The sequence below is a fragment of the Thrips palmi genome, unplaced genomic scaffold (genome assembly GCF_012932325.1).
Source record: "Thrips palmi isolate BJ-2018 unplaced genomic scaffold, TpBJ-2018v1 HiC_scaffold_12, whole genome shotgun sequence".
Classification (NCBI taxonomy): Eukaryota; Metazoa; Arthropoda; class Insecta; order Thysanoptera; family Thripidae; genus Thrips; species Thrips palmi.
Genome location: NW_023144623.1, coordinates 4,925,422 through 4,942,216, shown reverse-complemented (window position 1 = coordinate 4,942,216; position 16,795 = coordinate 4,925,422). Strand labels below are relative to the sequence as shown.

At 43.8% G+C, this 16,795-nt stretch overlaps 4 protein-coding genes across 5 annotated transcripts; 2 read left to right on the top strand and 2 right to left on the bottom strand.

Annotated features, from left to right (window-relative positions):
• Positions 1-3,532: 3,532 nt before the first annotated feature.
• Positions 3,533-5,843, bottom strand: LOC117639951 (mitochondrial carrier homolog 2-like). Of its 2 annotated transcripts, XM_034376047.1 has the most exons (8): positions 5,753-5,843; positions 5,383-5,516; positions 5,096-5,180; positions 4,845-5,016; positions 4,639-4,770; positions 4,352-4,538; positions 4,185-4,252; positions 3,533-4,109 (listed from the first exon to the last, which is right to left on the bottom strand). In XM_034376047.1, exons 2-8 carry the CDS (start codon positions 5,491-5,493, stop codon positions 3,971-3,973), a joined length of 894 nt encoding a protein of 297 aa, XP_034231938.1. In that variant the 5' UTR covers positions 5,494-5,516; positions 5,753-5,843; the 3' UTR covers positions 3,533-3,970. The 2 variants fall into 2 exon arrangements, with proteins under 2 accessions (XP_034231938.1, XP_034231937.1); XM_034376046.1 differs by lacking the exon at positions 5,753-5,843 and having other exon boundaries at positions 5,383-5,622.
• Positions 5,844-5,935: 92 nt separating this feature from the next.
• Positions 5,936-9,429, top strand: LOC117639946 (paraplegin). The gene is made up of 11 exons (XM_034376043.1): positions 5,936-6,359; positions 6,445-6,750; positions 6,844-6,969; positions 7,045-7,284; positions 7,379-7,546; positions 7,648-7,799; positions 7,873-8,083; positions 8,168-8,330; positions 8,404-8,711; positions 8,802-9,107; positions 9,178-9,429. The coding sequence occupies exons 1-11, from the start codon at positions 6,207-6,209 to the stop codon at positions 9,376-9,378; spliced, it is 2,334 nt and encodes a 777-aa protein (XP_034231934.1). The 5' UTR covers positions 5,936-6,206; the 3' UTR covers positions 9,379-9,429.
• Positions 9,376-12,191, bottom strand: LOC117639949 (EF-hand domain-containing protein 1-like). Its single transcript, XM_034376044.1, has 10 exons — positions 11,945-12,191; positions 11,699-11,841; positions 11,404-11,620; positions 11,170-11,325; positions 10,930-11,093; positions 10,687-10,868; positions 10,509-10,614; positions 10,205-10,436; positions 9,902-10,124; positions 9,376-9,817 (listed from the first exon to the last, which is right to left on the bottom strand). The coding sequence occupies exons 1-10, from the start codon at positions 11,990-11,992 to the stop codon at positions 9,480-9,482; spliced, it is 1,809 nt and encodes a 602-aa protein (XP_034231935.1). The 5' UTR covers positions 11,993-12,191; the 3' UTR covers positions 9,376-9,479.
• Positions 12,192-12,401: 210 nt separating this feature from the next.
• On the top strand, positions 12,402-16,701 carry LOC117639945 (proline-, glutamic acid- and leucine-rich protein 1-like). The gene is made up of 13 exons (XM_034376042.1): positions 12,402-12,626; positions 12,723-12,787; positions 12,862-13,004; positions 13,088-13,194; positions 13,289-13,360; positions 13,445-13,669; positions 13,742-13,881; positions 13,971-14,153; positions 14,321-14,431; positions 14,519-14,663; positions 14,748-14,951; positions 15,043-15,249; positions 15,325-16,701. The coding sequence occupies exons 1-13, from the start codon at positions 12,519-12,521 to the stop codon at positions 16,474-16,476; spliced, it is 2,862 nt and encodes a 953-aa protein (XP_034231933.1). The 5' UTR covers positions 12,402-12,518; the 3' UTR covers positions 16,477-16,701.
• The last annotated feature ends 94 nt before the right edge of the window (positions 16,702-16,795 follow it).

The following is a 16,795-nucleotide window of genomic DNA, read 5'->3' as shown; positions in this document are numbered from 1 at the left end:
ACAAGGGGGGGCAGTGTCCGAGTGCAGCGGAGTGCAACGGAATGCTGCGCAGTGCGCCCTGCCCTCCTGTACCGCTTTCACCGAAAAAAAAACCAACAACAACAACAACAACAGGAGGCAAACATCGACCGGCGCACTGCCTTTTGTTTAGGGTAATTTCGGCCGCGTTGTTGGTTAAGACAGGGGCGCGGTGCGAGGAGGCAGGTTGGGTTGCTAGGGTGGAGGCCAGCACAGCCAGCACGGCCGCCAGCAGCTGCTTAGTGGCGGACTCGGTGGCGCATCCATCTCCATACCAAGCCGCCTAATTAGCCAGAGATGAATGGTGGAGCCGGACAGGCAGGCAGACAGACAGACAGACAGACAGACAGACAGACAGACAGACAGACAGACAGACAGACAGACAATTCAATTCAATTCAATTTCAGTTTATTGATTCCTTGGTCCATGGCAGTACAGGTCAAAAAGAAAAATTGAACATTTACAATGTGAAAGGGAAAACAAGGTACAAACAAAATACACTTAACATATACTTTCACATTTTGCCAAAAAAACTAGAAACTGTCCCTAAGCACTGAGGCTTGTCAGGGACCGATGGTCTATCCTTAATCAAGTAACAGATTATAAATCAGTGGACGCAAAACATTTTTTTTTTTCTCTTTTTTTTCTTTTAAGAAAAAAAACTCTTAAACTCTTAACTCTTAAACTCTGTAATTCTTAACCCATTAAACTCTTAACTCTTAGACTCTTAACTCTTTAACTCTTAAACTCTAAACTTAGAAAGTATTTTTTTAGTTCTCTTTTCATAGCACTTTGGCTAGTAAGGTTTCTTAAAGTTACCGGAATACAGAAAGACAGACAGACAGACGGGACATACAGGGGTTTCGGTGGGTTCCTGGACATGACGCCCCAAGTTCCTTTCAGTTTCGTACCCCTTTAACGAGCCCCACGCCTTCCCCACCACTGTACCTCTGATTCACACCGCGGACCCTCCACTTCCACTGCACTGCCCCGCCGCCGCGGTGTATTGACTCCACACGTAGTTCTTGCCGGCCACGTAGCCGTAGTCAGCAGAGTAATGAGTGCCCCCCTCCCCTCTCAAAAAAGCAAAAGAAAGAAAGAAAACAGTGAAAAGCAAGAAAAGGGTGTCCGTCTTCGCGCACTTCGCTCGTTACTCGAACGCTGTACTAATTGCGACCCCGGTGTAAGTGTGGACGGCTGACCCCGACCTTCCCCCTCCCCTCCGCCCCTCCCCGCTCTTCCCGACTCGCCCTCTAAGAAAGCCCCACCCCACTCCTCTCCCTCGCTCCACGCCCCCGTGCGCCCGAAACTAATTGCTGGTACTTGCAGGAGAGTAAGGCGACTCCTCCGTGCACGCGTGGCACGACGACGACGCGACGCGGCACGCCTGGGGCACGCCTGGGGCACGCCTGGGGCACGCCTGGGGCACGCCTGGGGCACGCCTGGGGCACGCCTGGGGCACGCCTGGGGCACGCCTGGGGCACGCCTGGGGCACGCCTGGGGCACGTGGGCGCCTGGGGCACGCCTGGGGCACGCCTGGGGCACGCCTGGGGCACGCCTGGGGCACGCCTGGGGCACGCCTGGGGCACGCCTGGGGCACGCCTGGGGCACGCCTGGGGCACGCCTGGGGCACGCCTGGGGCACGCCTGGGGCACGCCTTGGGCATGCCGGTGCAACGACGACAAATTGAGGACGTGAGGCGTCCTGTAAGGCGTCCCTGCAGACGCCCTTCACCCTTTTCCCGTCGTCTCTCCCCCCCTCCCCCCCCCCCGGACAGACAGACAGACAGACAGACAGACAGACAGACAGACAGACAGACAGACAGACAGACAGACAGACAGACAGACAGACAGACAGACAGACAGACGCGTGCGCGCGCACTACTGGACTTCCCTCTCCGAGAGCCAACCACCGGCATGGACCGCGCGGTCTGCAGCACTGTTCACTGTTACGTAAGCGCCCACCGGCTCGCCGACACCCCAGCCAAACTTGCGAGGCGGAGCCCTGAGGTTCAAGCACAAGGCCCTTTTTTTCGGGCGGGTTGAGGTTGGTCGGTTGCCTACCTGCAGCATTGGTCAGGACGGCGCAGCAGCATGGCGGCAGTATCCTCTACTCCTCCTGGTCACTGTCATCACCGTCACGCGGTCGCCACCCTCGCACACTCTCGCGCTTACTCACTCACTATCATTCCGCCACTCATCTAACTCACTCGCACACACGCACTCGTTCGTTCACTCACTCACTCACGCGCGCCCACGCACGAACAGCCGGCCGCGCATGGCCACGGAGCGTCGCGGTGTGGCGGTCCGCGTCTCGGAGCGTCGCGCCTAGTCGCGCCGCGGGCAGCCGGGAGCTCGGGCTGTTGTTGATTGAGGCCCTCGGCGTGGACGGTCGCCTATCCTCTCGGCCTTTGGTGGCGGCAGCGGTCGCCGCGCGGGGCGGGGCGGGGCGGGGCGGGCGCGACACCACACATGCCGCTGCCCGCCGTGCCCGCAACCGCGTGCAACATGGATGCAACTACGGCGGGGGCACAGTGTGACAAGTTGCGTACCGGGTCGCCGCGTCGCCGTCCCGCCTGGTAGACCACTAGGTAGGCAAGGCAAACTCTCCCAACTCTGCAAACTCTGTTGGTTTCGCTCAAGCCTCTAGTGGTGGTCATTTTTCTGTCGGCCAGTAACCGGGATGGTCATGTCCGGTGCGCACCTTGATGTCATGAGCAGTGGCTTGAAGCCGAAACTCTGAGGGCTGCGGGCAGTCCTCTCGCAGTTGCATAGTGCAGTGACGAAAAGGCGCGGCATTCAAACCGTGCCGCCACAACTTCCAAATAGTTTCCACGAAAAAGTGAGAAGAACCTTCGTTTTCGGCCTTGATTGGAAATTGTCTCGCCTGGTCGGAGAAAGTCCAGTGCTGCCGAACCGCGCGACCGTGCCGACGAAGACGGACAGCCGTCCGATTCCCGAGGTTCGTTTCGTCGCTCTGTCTCTCTCGCACTCATGGGGCGTCCCGTGGGGTTGCCCATAGGGTTGCAAGAGAGCGAGAGAGACAGCGACCAAAACGATCCTTCGAAATTGCCGTTGCCGTCCAGCGGATGGCTGGAGCGGGGCGCTGCGGCCACTCCAGTCCATGCCGGGCTGGCGCGGGCAGCGCGGGCCAGGGCGGGCCAGCAGCCTCATTCCGAGAGTCGTTTTGTCGCCGTCTCTCTCGCACCCACACGGAACGCCCCTTGAGGGCGAGAGAGACAGAGCGACAAAAACGACTCTCGGAATCAGTCCGCAGGGCAGCTCAGGGCGGAAGGCTGAATTGTGTGTGTGTGATTGGACAATAGGCGACGGTGTCAGCTCGGGCCGCCCCTCCCCCTCCCGAGGACCTCTTAACTGAGCCGCGATCCATGGAGGAGGCGTCGGCATCTTAGTTTCATCCACTGTTCGGAGTCACTCGGGCTATTTCGAGCCTTTTATATTGGGCTTTGTGACTTGAATGATGAAGTTCCATTTGGTTTACAAAAAACCGCAACTCAATTTTAAATTTTTATTTATGAAAACAATACAACAAGGAACAGAAATGCAACTTTGAAATGTATGGTTTTAACACTTACAAGTGAATGATCGCAACAATGGCACATGAATTATAATTAAGTGATTGCCTTCATGTGCTACCTTTTGAGTGCATAATTTGATGCACTTCACAGGTTTGCCTTGCCAAGGCTCTTTACAGCCACCCTAAATACATTAACAGTTTACAAATAGGCATTTTAGCATAAATTTCTAAATGTACAAATTTTTATGCATAACTGTTGCTGCTTGCATGACAAAAATGTGGAAAATCTTGTTGCCTCATACAAGAATGGTTAATTTCCTGAGGCAGATGCAGACAGTCTTTATATGTAAATTGATTAAACAGCAGAAAGTTGCAAGATGTGAACTGAGCTATTAACAGATGAATTATGAAGGAATTATTTCAAAGAGCGAGTATCATAGCGCCACAATAGGATGCTAGAACCTCGCCACAACTGGTCCTCTGCAGACAGGTTTCGCCAACAATCAATCCATGAAGAGTAGACCCTCATATGGGGAGGGCCCCCTGCTGCCAACCTACAAAAGAAGATGAGATAGAACCCTTCGATAGCATCTAAATGACACCAGTATTATTATGCTCGATCGACTTACCCTGATCCAGAGACACACATGACATTTGACACAACTAGCAGTGGGTAGGTACAGGTAGATGCAACAAACTGTGAGAGAAAAATCATAACATCATTAAATTTGAGAATTCCAAAACATTGTATGAGTTATTATTATTAAAATATATTGATTAAAAAGACAAGACTTACGCCCATTAATGTGGAAAATATATCTCGATGCTCCCTCTCACGAGACACATAAGTAATAAGAGCATAAGTGAGGGAATGCCAAATAGCCAGCTGACACACCTCAGCCAACAACCTTGGGACAAGTCCACTAAAGAAGCCCATGATACCACTTTCACGATGCAGTTCTCGCAAAGAGCCAAATACTCCACTGTAACATGTCATAAATTTATTATTGTTATTATTATTAATATTATTATTACTAAATGAATGAACCATCATGACCCAGAATGAAATTATAATATACTCACGAGTATTTTGTTTCCTGGCCAATGAACTGTGCCATGACTCTCACGGCACAAACATGGAATGGGTGGCTAACAATTACAGCTAATGATCTACCTGTAGCAGCTTTCATAAACTCGTCAAAGTACCATTGCCTCCTACAAACAGAATTACCAAGTAATTGACAGGGAACATCCTGGACAGTATCTAATTCAAAACCTCAAGAACAAACCTTTCTTCCTCACTAACTTCCTTCCCTTCATCAATTTCAGTTTCAATATCAGATGGTGGGAGTGAATCAGTAGCTACATAATATGCAACTTGACTGACAACATGTTCAACAATGCGAACTTTGACCCCAGCATAAATGCAGGATCGTCCATGTTTTGCTTTCATGTAGCCAACTGCAATTCAAATAAAAAATTTAACGCATTGTTGACACACAGAAAGAAAAAACCATTAGTTTAAATCATGAAATATTACCATACTGAAAAATGTTCGGTAACATCATCTTTTGCTGACCGGTCCAAGTTTTACCTGGCCACGGAGCGATGGGTTCATACCCAATCTAGAAAAACCAAGAATGAAATGATTAGATAAATTATTAACGCATGGCATCTTAGTAGACATTTCATAGGGGCTTTTACTGTGACCTAAGCTACATGAAAAAAGTTTTCAATAAAATAATTTTATTTTATTTTAAATCCTAAAGTTTGCTGGATTTAAAGAAATAGTACAGAAAACAGCTCCATCAACATAGATGAACATACCTGCATAAGAGTTCTGCCATACTCAAATGGATAAAATACACATTGAGCAAAAGATCTCATGCCAAGCTTCCCAAGAAAGCCAACAGTAGTTGCTGGAGTATCAGGATCCATGTTTGTTGTTGAACAGAGAAATCCTGACAGAACAAGAGTCAAAAATCACTCAGCAGCTAAGAGAGCAGTTCAATCTTTTCATCGGATGTTCAGAGATAATGGGAGGTTAGGTTAAAGAGACCCTGAGTATGAAAAAGTTAGATTTCCGGCATATAATGAATCCGAATGAAAATGAAACATGCTGACTAAAAGAACAACACGGACTTCAGAAATGGAAATTTAAATCTAATTCAATTTCTGAAAAGCTGGAAACATTTACTTCAATTTTTAATGTGTAAAATGGGAAGAAAAGAGTGGCAAATGTCATCGCTCTATTTGAAAACTTTTTCATAGTGTCGTCTGCTTTCAGTCTCGCACAACGCACAACACACAGTGAAAACAACAAACTCTAATTTAAATCCTGGTTCGAAAAAGTTCAGAAATAGAATTTCATAAAAGCACTGTCGCACCATCAGAAATTTATGGCTGTAACTTTGCTGTACTTTTCTTCTTTTAATTTTTGACACCCCGAAAACAGATCCATTTTGTTTTGGTGGCAACCTAGTGTCGGCTGTTGTGTGTGTATAATATGGCGTAACCTCAATGGTTTCGATCAATTCACTCACTGCGTCGTTTCTTCACCAGTATTTGAACGCCATGGCTTGTCAAAACCAGTAAAATAGTGCCTTCACTAAATCAGAGTGTCTTATTAGTGTCAGTTAGACTCCGCAAGTATGTTTCGAGTCAGTTCTTGTCGACCTGTGCGTCAAGCACTTCGCCCCGACTTTCGTCTTTGCCACCGAGACTTTCATCAACTAACAACAAAACCGTTTATTGTCAATCATTCTCAAGTTTGTCGGGATACCCTGCTGCCTAGAAGTAACAAGGTTAATCACATTTCAAGTGTTTCTGCATTCTTATGTATGCTGATTTTCAGTTATGCAACATCAACCCCTTTTACATCTGTTTCAGGTCAGGCACATAATATTGCGAGAATATCGAGCTGTGTGCTCCTTGCTATTGCGATCAGGATTTTCAAGAGCTGACTTGTCTCTTGCAAAAGCACTGTCGGCAAACTTGAGCCGTGGCTTCCACACAACCTCCTCAAATGGCGAAAGAAAACAAAATGAAAAAGATGACAAAAAAGATGACAAGAAAGAGGAAACGCCAGAGTCTACTAAATTTCTTCAAGTTGTGGCTAAGACTTTGACGTACTTTGTTGTTTTCCTCTTTATTACTTCCTTGTTTGCCCCCAATACTGGCCGAGGTCCATCACAGGTGAGCTTAGTTACATCATCAGTTCATGTTGTCATCATGAGTACTGTGCGTAGCTACTTTGGCATATTTCACGTTTTCTTCTAATGTTTATAGGTTTCTTGGCAAGAATTTGTTCATCAGATGTTAGCCAAAGGTGAAGTGCAACAAATTATTATAATGCCAGATGTTGGAATAGCACATGTCATTTTGCATGAAAATGCAATTCTGAATGGGAAACCTGTAAGTCTTCTTGCTTATTTTCATTTCTGAATAAATAGAACTTTTTGGGAACTAACCCATTTTATTTTTCTACAGGCTCGTAACCGAATATTTAAAATGCAAATACCAGATACTGGCTCTTTTGAAGAGAAACTTCGGGAAACTGAGAAGCAACTGGGTATTAGTCCAGGAAATGGTGTGCCAGTAGTGTTTGAAAGGTTGACGGATAGTGTTTGGCCAACATTGGCTGTAACCCTCCTCATTGGCTTTATAATTCTAAACCTCTCAGCAGCAATGAAATCGAAAAATTTCCTTTCTAAAATGCAAATGCCTTGGGTATGTTTATGGTTTTTTTATTTAAAATATTTATTTGAAACTTTGCTCAGCATATATTTTGTAGTAATTTGCCATGTGTACATTTGTGTTCTAGTCTAACTTCACTAAAGCCAAATTCACCCTAGTAGATCCTAGACTGAAAGCTGTTGGAAAAGGAGTGAAGTTTGATGATATTGCTGGTTTGAAAGAAGCAAAGACAGAAGTTATGGAGTTCGTTGACTACCTCAAAAGGCCAGAACTTTACAAACGCTTAGGTGCCAAGGTATTAGAAAAATCATTTTTTAAAAAAATTCTCATTTTTGTCATTATATTTTAAGTCAACAGTTTATGTAATTTTATTTAAACCCCTTTTTTTTCTTTTAGGTACCTAAAGGAAGTTTGCTTTTAGGGCCCCCTGGGTGTGGCAAGACTTTATTAGCAAAAGCTGTTGCAACAGAAGCTAACGTACCTTTTCTCTCCATGAATGGTTCTGAATTTATTGAAGTTGTTGGTGGCCTTGGAGCTTCTAGAGTGAGGTGTGTAAATAATCTAATCTTTTGATGCTTGTCATCGTACTCGCATAACTTAAAATGTATTTTTCTTCTCCAGAGATTTATTCAAAGAAGCTCGCCGTCGGGCCCCCTGTATTGTGTACATAGATGAAATTGATGCTATTGGCGGAAAGAGATCAAATGAAATAGAATCTAATAGTGAAAAAATCCAAACTCTGCTTCAGTTGCTTATAGAAATGGATGGCATGGCTTCTAATGAGGGAGTCATCATGTTAGCATCAACTAATCGGTCTGAAGTACTTGATGAGGTAAATTGGTTACCTACCTCTACACCTTAGCCCTTTCATTTGTCAACCATTTATTAATTTTTCTTGAAACCCACTTCCGAAAAGGCTTTGCTACGCCCTGGCAGATTTGATCGCCACATTTTAATTGGGCAACCAACTCTTATTGAGCGCAAAGAAATATTTGAAGTGTACCTCAACAAGCTCCAACTGGATAATCCAGCTACACACTATTCAGGCAGACTAGCTCAACTCACACCAACCTACAGCGGTAAGTAAAGAACCACTTCTGGCACTATTCTACATTATATTTTATCTTATCATAAATTAAATGTATTTTACAGGTGCTGACATTGCCAATATATGCAATGAGGCGGCTTTGCATGCAGCTGGACTTGATCAAAAGCAAATCACTGCTGCTGATTTGGAATATGCTGTTAGTCGAGTAAAGTATGGCAGAGAGAAAAAGGACCGCACCATTCGGGTGGATGAGAGAAAACAAATCGCGTATTACCAGGCTGGCCGCACCATTGTTGGGTGGATGCTGAGACACACTGATGCTTTAATGAAGGTTTCTATCATTCAATACACCTCTGGTGTAGGCAGCATGCAACATTTCCGGCCTGCAAGCTTTCTTACTTTCAAAGAAGAGGTTTGTTCTCAGTTCAGCTCTGCTTCTACACTTATTATGTTGTTTTCATCACAGGAAATTAAATATGAACCTTGTTTTCATCTTTCATAGCTCTATGACCGTATGACCATGTACCTAGGCGGTAAAGCAGCTGAGTTGCTAATGTTCCATCAGAATTCAACTCAAGCTGAATCAGACCTCAAAAAAGTAACAAATGTAGCTTATAACATGATTACAAGTTATGGAATGAATGATGCTGTTGGAGAGGTATCATTTCCTCCAACTGATGATGGCAGCAAGCGATTTTACAGCCGAAAGCTCCAAGGCGTAATTGACTTTGAAGCTCGGAAACTTATTGCTGAGTGTTTCATTTCTGCAGAAACCATCATCAAAGAGCATTCCGACAAATTAACAAAGGTACAAAGTAATTCATTAATTTTCCGCCCTTGTATGTTTATATTTTATTAATTTAGTTTTATTTTTACAGGTGGCTGAAGAGCTTCTGAAAAAGGAAACCCTGACATATGAAGAGATATGCCAGCTTATAGGACCACCACCCCATGGTCACAAAACTTTAGTTGACATTGTTGAATTCGGACCTGAAGCAAATGCATCAACTGGCGAGGCCCAAACAGCTCCACATAGAGATGAAAAAGAGTCAAATGAAGAAGAGTCCTCACAAAAATGATCAGAATCAGATTATTTATTTCATTCAATAATAATAATTGATTTGTTAATTTGATTGTCTTGTCTTTTCACAGAATTATTATACCTTTGAATACACTGATCCTAGTTAAGGTGTTGTGGCACATCTTGTACATGGGTGCAGTCATCCTCAAATTTCTTCATTCCAAAAGGCCTGTAGTCTCCCATACCCTGAGAAGTTTTGGGCTCTAAACATGGATCACAGCAGGCCACATCCAAACACTCTTTAGTCTGAGCTTTGATGTCTAATTTTGTTTTATCTTCTATTTCTTCTCTAATATATCCTTGCTGGACCATGTAGTTCCGCACATTATTAATGGTGCTATCTGGGAACTTGTCAGGATTTGCTTGCATGTATCGGTATACAGCCAAGTCTGCACCAGTTATCAAAAATCTATGCTCAAAGACTGATATCATAGCTCCTAAAATTTTGAGGAAATACACACACAATAAATATTCAGTTTTGCCGGGGCCATTTTTCTAAGAGGATGCAAAGTTTAACTTGCCTATGTAGAAGTCAGCTGGCGTGTAGAACTCTGGATCATCTCTGCTTGTATTTGGCTTAGGAATGTGCGTTGGGCGCAAAAATCGGGTGAATGTGTAGCCAGAGTTTCTCTGAGGAGGCTCCATAATTTCCAATTCTCCGTTGGATAGATAATAAATGAGCACAAAAGCTCGTTGTTCGTCTTCTGGGTGCACTCTATCCAGAACAGCTGTATATCGAAGTTTCTGAAAAATAGTCAATCACTTAATTCAAGGAAACCTGTCTGTACTCCAAGCATCTGTGGCTGTATAGTTCAGAAAATAACCTTGTTAGCATTGTGAAGCATGCGAATGACATCCTTCTTTGGAGCCTTTGGGATGACTTTGAGAACATTTTGGATGGTGTCTTCTATCGATCCAATTCCTGTGTGCGGTGGGTGAGGGTACTGTGGTTGTGGAGGTGCAGGATGTTCAACTTGGATTTTGTTCTTCTGTTCAATACTGAGGCACTCTCTGAAGTAATTTCGTGTGAAAGGATCACAATCATAGATGAAAAACCTGAAACAAACTTACAATAGTAACTAATAATTTCACATTTAATTTGACTTGTCTTGCTCTAATGAGCCATACCGCCTGGCGTATAGGAAAACAGTCTCTCCAACCAAGAAATCTTTTGGACTATAAAATTCCTCAACTTCTTCCTCTGTTAGTTCTCGGTACATAGAGGGGTATGTCACTGCAACATAAAATACGGGGTAAGCTTTTCATCTAGTATATATTATTTCTAAGGACAAACTACTCCACTTACAAGGAATCTGCTTCCAATTTTTGGGAACCTTGGTCTTGTGCAACAGTAATGGGAAAGGATCTCTACCATCATTTTTCTTGTGCACTTCACAGACCTCAACACAGTCATCTGCTAGGTAATAGTGAATCACAAACTCTCGTTTTCCTCCAAGTTCCGAGTCATCCTCCCAAATAGCATAGAATCTGTAAATGGAAATATGTATTAAAAAAGAATATTGTAAGTGGAAAGTAATAATTTAATTACCTCAAAATTTTTCCATCATATTCAAGAAAGCGACGAAGCTTATCATCTACAAAAGGAGTTTTCATAGTTGTAATGGGCAGCTTTTCCAGTCTCTTCTGTGTGTATGGATCTTGAGGCATTTCTTCAGGGGGGCCCATTTCTATGCCTTGACTTTGCATAAATTCCTACAAAGTAGTTGTTGTTTTTCTTAATGTGCCTTGAGTTTTTTTTTAAATTATTAGAAAAGTGGTTCTTACTTACTCTTGTATAAATATCAGTATCCACAATATGATAAACAATAGAATAGAATGAGACATCAATCCCCACATTGAAGTCTTTCCAATGATAGAAGCTGCCTCCAATTTCTTTAGGTATTTTGCCACGTCTTACTATCTTGCCTTGGGCAAAACCTGCATTCTATAAAGAGATAGAAACATGTGAAGATAATGACATTGGCACTTCAGAGAAATGTTTCCTCCTACACAAGTGACTTACAGTAACAGTGGGCTCTATGACTGATATTGTGTCGTCCTCAAGAAAGTACACAATATTTACTTTTCTCACTCTGTAATGTTCATCAGGAGATTCATGAATTGATTGCTTGAAATAGGCTCGAAAACAGAGGCTCTTTCCATCATAGTGTGCGTAGTGGGGCTTGAATTGCTTGTAAGGGTAAGTTTGAACCCGCCCATATGTGAGAGATGGGTCATATCTAAAAGAAAAATAGGATATATTTAAGGGTATAATATAATGTTGAAACCAAAAATCATTTTATTTTAATGAGACTTACCTGACTGATGGAATGGCATTATAATAACTGACCGAATCAACATCCTTAGGATACTTTCCTGCTCCGATGACATTTGAATTAGTCTTTGGGATTCGGTAGCCATTGACTAAATCAAATGCATGGGATATGTGGTGCTTTGTTCTCTGCAAAAGGAATTAGATGAGAGTTGGAGATGAGTGAACTGGCATTCCCCATGGGCCCATGAGGGCCGACCCGACGGCAGTGCCTTCATAACAAGGAACTTACTGTTGGGTCGCGGAAACTGTAGCCCGGTAAGAAAGGGAGACCCTCCATTTTTTCGAACCATGCGTCTCGGCAACTATTTGGCGTTTGTCAGATTTGTCTCGGGGCCCCACATCACACATTACAGCCGGCCAGCTGTTCGTCGCCATGGCAACCCGACTCCTTGCACGAAGAAGGCCTCCCATTGGTCGCCACCGACCGGAAGTACCAGCAAATGCGCGCGCCGAGTCCCAGCAGTCCAAGCAGTCCCAGGCCCATCCCATTCCGTACTTCAAAGGGATAAAATCGTAAAAATCCTGAATGGACATCACCGGTTCTGTTCAAAGCGTTCATAATGTCTAATGTTCAGAATGTTTGCCGTGTATTCCTCTCACATCAGTGTGGTTTTCTGTTTTCAAGTTTACCTTCGCCGCTTGCCTCCAGATGGCGCTTCGGTCCTCTCCCCTCCCCTCCCCTCCCCTTTCCCCTCACTCCCTGCATAACCTTCTTGCGTGCATGTGCTTTGTGACCTGTGTTGCGTCTTGGCGGCTTGCAGCTTTCGTTGAGGCTTGTCAGCGTCCCAGGGGCGCATTGCAAAATGAACGGAATATGCAACTTGTTGTTGCCTGTAATCGGTTCAGAGAACAAGGATGAGGCCCTGCGGAAACTCCTGTCGTCATGCAACGATCAACGAGCTTTCACTAAGGTATTTCGGCCTTGTCATTTTTGTGTCATTTTCTCAGAATTTTCTGATTTATATTCTTATTTTCACTTGAACACTCGCTCTTTTATCCCGTTTCAGTGTGTGTCGGGTATTTCTGCCTTTGTTGGTGTGATTAACGGCAAGTTGAATGAGCCGGCCTCCAGGTAAGCTATTCATTCACAGTTGCACTTGCCACGGGCGTCCTGGACCGACATCAAAGACGGATATTTAATTTCAGACACGATGGCCTTCTCTTGCTCCAAACCTTCTTGCCTCAGTGCTCGGTGGAGGTCCTTGCATTGCATGGTCCTTCATGGATTACGGCCTGTCTGAAAGGAGCAGCTTCCCGAGGGACTGCTCAACTTTCGTTCACTGTATTAGGTATTTTATCAATGGATGTTTCTTTTCTATTGTCTGTCAGTAATGTGATTGGAGCTGTCACTCATTTTTGTTCCCTATTCCAGCAAAATTGTTGGAGCTGTCTGAAACTGTCCCGGAGCTAAACAGGCATGTGTCTTCCGTAGCGGTTTCAAATTTTGCCGAGTTGCTCCATCAAGGAATTTGGCCTGCGGTAATTATGCTTCTAATTGGGTGATAATTATGCCTTTTATTGGGGGATAACAATGCTATTATTGAAATATGGGCTCATAATGATCTTTCTTTAGGCCTATGTAAATGCTTTGGAGTGCCTGGAGCAATGTATGAAGATATGTAATGGCCCCTGTGGTCCCCACAAAGTAAGTTGCACAGTGAAGCTGACTAGTTTTTGTGTTAATTTATTGTTGTTAATTTATTTCTCATTGTGCATATTCTTCTTACAGAAAGTGATTGATAGCTTCTTGTGCTCGTTGCTGGACTACTCTGGTCCCAATCATCTGCAGGTGTTTTGGCATGCTGCCCGCTGCATGTCACTGTTGCCGCAGACTGGCGGTGGTGGTGTTGGCGGCGCTCAATACAAATTGGCTTGGGTTGCCAAGCAGAAACAAGTTTGTCGCACTATTCACCTCATTCTGGATGAGTTGTATTCAGATACAAATGAGCTGCAGGTACACAGATATATTCTTCAATGTTTATCAATGTTTACCAAACAGACTTGTTATATTATTATTTTATTTTAGGTTTCCATGATGGGTTCTATGCTTGAAAGTGTTGAGCCTTTGCCATTGCCTGAAATTGATGATTCAGACCCCATCCTTCGAACTCAAAAATTGGTGACTCGCCTTTTGGCTGTTTCAACCTGTCTTCAGGCTTTGTTAGTGTATGTATCTGTCTTGACACTGTCCAGAAACTGCAATAGAACATGGTTGTTTATCAGGTAACTCCGTCATGACTCCATGTTTGTTTCAGTATGGTCTATCCAGTCCCCAAAAATGTGTCAATATCCTCCATTATAAATTTGATATGCCGTGGTCTTGCTGTGAATGGGTCCTCTATTGGAGTAAGCAACACCACTGATACTTTAGCACTTACGGCTGAACTTCCAAGAGTTCATCAATCTCTGTTGAAGCTACTAGAAGCATTGATCATTGTGTAAGTACATTGCATTCTTCTATTTACGCAACCTTGTGAAGTTTCCCTGACCTGATCTTCCCTTTGGAGCTCCATCACCTTTGTTCCATCAAGCTGTTAATCAATGAACTCTTTGTTTTCTAGTGGGTAGGAATATTTAATTTAATACCTTAAATTTTGTTCAACAGGGGCCGCTCAAACCTGACTCCATTTGCTGATACGATTTGTAAACTTTGCATTCAGACTCTGAAGTGGACCAGTGTGGAAGACTGGCCATATGGCACAGAAAAGCCTTATAAGTATGATTTTCTTACTTTCTTTCTTGTGTGTTTTGGTTTTTAGGTTCTTTTAGGTTCTTTATTTCTTTTTTTCTCTCATGGTATTAGATTTGTAAGAGTCCAGGCATATGAAGTCTTAAAGCTTTGGTGTGGCACCGCCAAGGGAGGAAGTGGTGTAGAAGATGTTTCTCAACAATTAGTTGATGTATCTATGCAAGACATTTTCTCAGAAAAGGATAGTGTTTCACTTTCAGTAAGTTTTTGTCATTTCTATTTGTTAGGGTAGGATATCATTACCAACTAGCCAGTGTTTTAATTCATAATTTTGTCTCCTTAGGCTGGTTTACGCAAGAACCACAACCCACAAAGGCGCTCGAAAGGAAACAAAGCTGCTGCAAGCCTAACTGTTGGAGGCACTGTGGCAAGGAATAGTTTGGTACGGAATGAATTGGCAAACAAAGACGTCTGTGTTGCTGCCTTGCAAGCTGTTACTGCAGCAGTGCTGGCTGGCTCTTCCAGGATTCAGGCAAATGTGCACAAGGTAGGTAGTTGCAGTGTTCAGATTTCCTCTCTGCTCATTTTATGCACCAAAGTCTTGGTTATTTTTGTAATGATTTTTTTAACTGTTGCAGACTTTACAGGAGACTGTTGTCACTGTTCTCCTTAAGGGATCCTCAACGGCTGGAGAGTACCCCATTCCATTTAGCTCACCTTTTGCCCGGTTGGAGTTGTATCGCCTCTTGCTGCAACTGGTTTTGGATGGTCACACAGTCTGGCCTGCACCAACAAACCTTGCTGCGAAGTTGTTTGCGAATGGATTGAATGATTCTGATGCACAGGTAGGTTTCATTTCTAGCCGTAATGTAACTCATCATATTTTTATGTTTGTAACTGTGTTATTCTTTCCGTTCTAGATTTCAATTTTCTGTGGAATGGCACAGGGTGTCATAGAAAAAATTATTCATCCCGCCTACCCATCCTTGTACGTAACACCCAGTCATAAGGAAGTGGATGCCAGTATAGAAACTTCTGCGCAAGACACATTTACTGCTCCTGCTTTGGCAGTCTCTAGACTTACCATTCAAGACCGAGCAAGAAACAATTCTGAAGATTCAGGCAATGACCTTACTGATGCTGTGTCACTGGTTCCCAAAAAGACAGAGAAAAGAACCTCTACTGGATCAAGCGTCCGACAAACTATTCAACTAGAAAACTCGTCAGCCGAGTCCACTCCCTTGGTAATTAAGCCTGTTAATCCTCGACTGGTAATGGTACAGGCCACTCCTATCTGCTCTATTACTGTTAGTTCTGATGGAGAAGACAACAGCCCATCTAATCTGGAGTCGTCACGTAAATTGACCGGAAAAGTGAAAGCAGATAGTAGTGTGAAGGAGGGGCATAACGTCCAGAAGCCCATTGACTTAACAAACTCTGATATGAGTGATGATGATGATGATATTTCTGAAGTGCCGTGTGAAATAGACTTGGCAGATTCGGAAGATGAAAAGGCAGGTTCGGATGGTGAGAAAAGCAATGTATCTATCTGCAGCCAAACTACGGTGAACACTCCTGTAAATACACAGGCTTTGGAGCGCTCAGGAAAATCAGCATTTGAACTGAAGATTACCAAGCAAAGTCCTGTCTCAAAGGAAAATGAATCCTTGGATGAAAATAGTGTTTGTGCTGTTTTAAATGAAGCTGAAGTCATTGCTGTTTCTAAGGAGACTGAAGTGCCTGATGGGAGTGGTAGCAGTGCTGCTACAAAAGAAGCTGTGGTGGAGAGTTCTACTAGTGCCGTGAATGGAAGTCTTACGAACGGCATTTCTGAGGCTGTCCCTGGCGATGGTTCCGCGGCAGACGCTGTTCCTGAGGCTGACTCCGCAGATGGACCTTCGGGAGGCGCTAAGAGAGCAGTGGAAGTGGAAGAAGTGGGGTCACCGACCAAAAAGGCCAAGTTAAATGGTGGTGATGATGATGAAGATATGGAGTTCCCCTCAGATGAGGACTCAATGCTCCTGTCATTTGTTGATGTTACTAGAGATGAAGAAAATGAGGAAGATTTGTAGCATGATTCACGGTTCATCATTTTATCTGTGTATTCTTGCTTACTTTCAAACCATTTTCCTGGTATTGTGTCTTAAATTATACCAGTGAATAATTTTGTACTCAAGTTAATTTTTCTTTTCCTTCTTGTTAATGTTTCTATTATATATTTTTTCCAGTCATGTTTGTTTTGTCATATGGTCTAATGATAATCCCATAAGAGCGAAATAAACAACTTTGGCTAAAAACCTGTCATATTGACTCAACATGGAACTTTGTGGCACACCTGGTGGAGCCACTGGCCTAAGAAACTACACACACTGTCACAATAAGTCACTAACA